The sequence below is a fragment of the Eurypyga helias genome, unplaced genomic scaffold (assembly GCF_000690775.1).
Source record: "Eurypyga helias isolate BGI_N326 unplaced genomic scaffold, ASM69077v1 scaffold31235, whole genome shotgun sequence".
Lineage (NCBI taxonomy): Eukaryota > Metazoa > Chordata > Aves > Eurypygiformes > Eurypygidae > Eurypyga > Eurypyga helias.
The window spans coordinates 259-2,357 of NW_010252554.1; the positions used below are offsets into that span (position 1 = coordinate 259).

Sequence of the window (2,099 nt, forward strand, 5' to 3'; positions counted from 1 at the left end):
CCGCTCCCTCATCCGTGCTCCCGCCAGCGCGTCCCAGCCTCTCCCAGCGTAATTCCCAAGCCAGCCCTCAGCTCCCGCTCCGGGAAGGATATAAGGAATGCTCGATCTTGCCCACGCTCTTGATGACTTTATTCAGCCGGTTCTGCATGTCCAGGAGGAGGTTGTACCAGCTCTCCGACAGCGAGGTCACCAGTCCTGCGCAGGGAAGGAGGGAGGTGAAGGTCCAGGCCTCGTCCCGGGGTGTCCCAGGATTGCCAGGAGCCGGTGGCCGGGAGCGCTGGGACAAGGATGGAGTTTTGGAAAGCCAAAGCGCTTTCCGCTTTCCCCTCCTGGAAGCAATCCAGAGAGGAAAAAGGGGGGTTTTGGGGGGAGAACAGCCCAGAGTGACGCTTGGCGGTGGAAGAGACACGAGGAAAACCCGGTCCAAGCGGAGCACAGCAGGGAAAAGGGACCCCCCGACCCTCCCGCTCCGGCTGGGACCCCCCTCCGGGGACCCTCACCGATCATGCCGTTGACGGTGCCGAAGAGAACGGAGCCCTGCGTGGGCGTGGAGGTCTCTCCCAGGTTCTGCATGACCAGGGATCCGTGGCAGAAAACGTTGACGAACTCCCCGAGGTGGGATAATCCCACTTCCTGCAAGTGCTGCCGTTCCTCGTCGGTCGTGGCGGCGCTGAAAAGCCCAAGGACTCTGCGCTCAGGCTGCGCCGTGGCCCCTTTTCCCACTTGGCTGCTCCTGGGAGCTGGGGATGCTCCTCCCAAGCTTTTCCAGCCCGGCCCACGTGCCTGTAGAAGGTCACCCACCGCCCCGTCGCCGCCTCCCCCCGGCAGCCGCCTCACCTGTCCTTCTGGCACACGAACAAATTGAAAGCGTTCTCCGCTCCCAAGAAATTGTCGTCGTCCAGGATCTCCACGGCGCTCATCCAGTTGGGATTGAAGTCCCGGGCGATCTGGAAAAGGGGTAAGAGGAGGGGGATGATGAGCCCAGATGGCCCGTCCGGCCATCCAGCATCGTGGCTCAGGAGCAGGAGGGATCCAGCCGGTGCCGTCGTGCTCAGACGGGCAGGACGGGCAGATGGAGAACGCCTGGGCGTTCCCTGGACAACACAGACCAGTCCGTGCCAAATCCATGCCCGGATCCGCTCCAAGGGACCGTGTCAGCGCTGCGTTTCCTGACAGAGCTGCAGCTACAGCCGCGCTAAACCGCCCCAACCGCGTCGCCGGGATTTTGGCTCCCCACCCAAAATCCTGCTCTTCTCAAGGCCGCTCATTCCCTGCCCCATTTCCCTGGAGCCCAGGGGATCCATCCCTTCCCACACCACAGGGATCAGCCGGAAAAGCGTGGCCGGGTGACGCCGCTCTCCTCGCACAACGCGAGCTGGGGCGAGCCCGGCCCCATCTTTCACCCCCATTCTTCCCGCCCGGATCCCAGTGGAAGAGGCTCCCGGGAGCTTCCGACGGCAGCTCAGAGCGGCCCTACCTCCTCGAAGTTCCCTTCCATGGGCTTGTAGGCGAGGAGGAGGACGGAGCGCATGAGATCTCCCACCAGGATGAAGTCTCCCTTGGTTTTCAGGTAGAGCGCCATGATGTTGTTGTAGTGGTTGCACTCCGTGCGCAGCTCCTTCTCCGCCGTCCACTCGTACAGGCGGACCTGAAGGAAGGGATTGCGGCTTGGAGACGGCGATATCCAACGGAATATCCAACTCCCCAACAGAAATCGGGGAGTGTGGCGATACCCGTACGCTTGGAGCAGCTTCCAACTCGGAAACGCGTTCCCCAAAGGAAGTCAGGGTGTTGCGAGAGCCCTACCGTGCTGTTGATGCTGGCTAACAGCTTCCCGTTGAATTCCACCATGGAATACACAGCCCCCTTGACCTCCTTCTCAGCCAGGCTCTGCAGCTTCCCTGGAATGAACCGCCCGGTTATCTCCCTGCGCTCCCAAGGGTGACGAGCCCAGCGGCGCTCTGAGGAACACGGCTTCTCCTGGAATCTGTCCCAGGAGATCATGGAGCGGGGCAGGACAAGGGGTGACAGGTTTAAACGGGAAGAGGGAGATGGAAATGGGACATCAGGAAGGAATTCTTCCCGCAGAGGATGGGCGC

General features: G+C 62.1%; 1 protein-coding gene across 1 annotated transcript in view; it reads right to left on the reverse strand.

Annotated features, from left to right (window-relative positions):
* The window catches only part of LOC104510249 (DNA damage-binding protein 1), a gene marked incomplete at both ends in the record, with an annotated part of 4,304 nt that overhangs the window by 222 nt on the left and 1,983 nt on the right, over positions 1-2,099 (reverse strand). Inside the window, 5 exons of the mRNA XM_010152431.1 lie at positions 93-195; positions 501-670; positions 838-947; positions 1,478-1,648; positions 1,807-1,901. Of these exons, the coding sequence (XP_010150733.1) occupies positions 93-195; positions 501-670; positions 838-947; positions 1,478-1,648; positions 1,807-1,901 (649 nt within the window). The remainder of the gene's footprint in view (positions 1-92; positions 196-500; positions 671-837; positions 948-1,477; positions 1,649-1,806; positions 1,902-2,099) is intronic.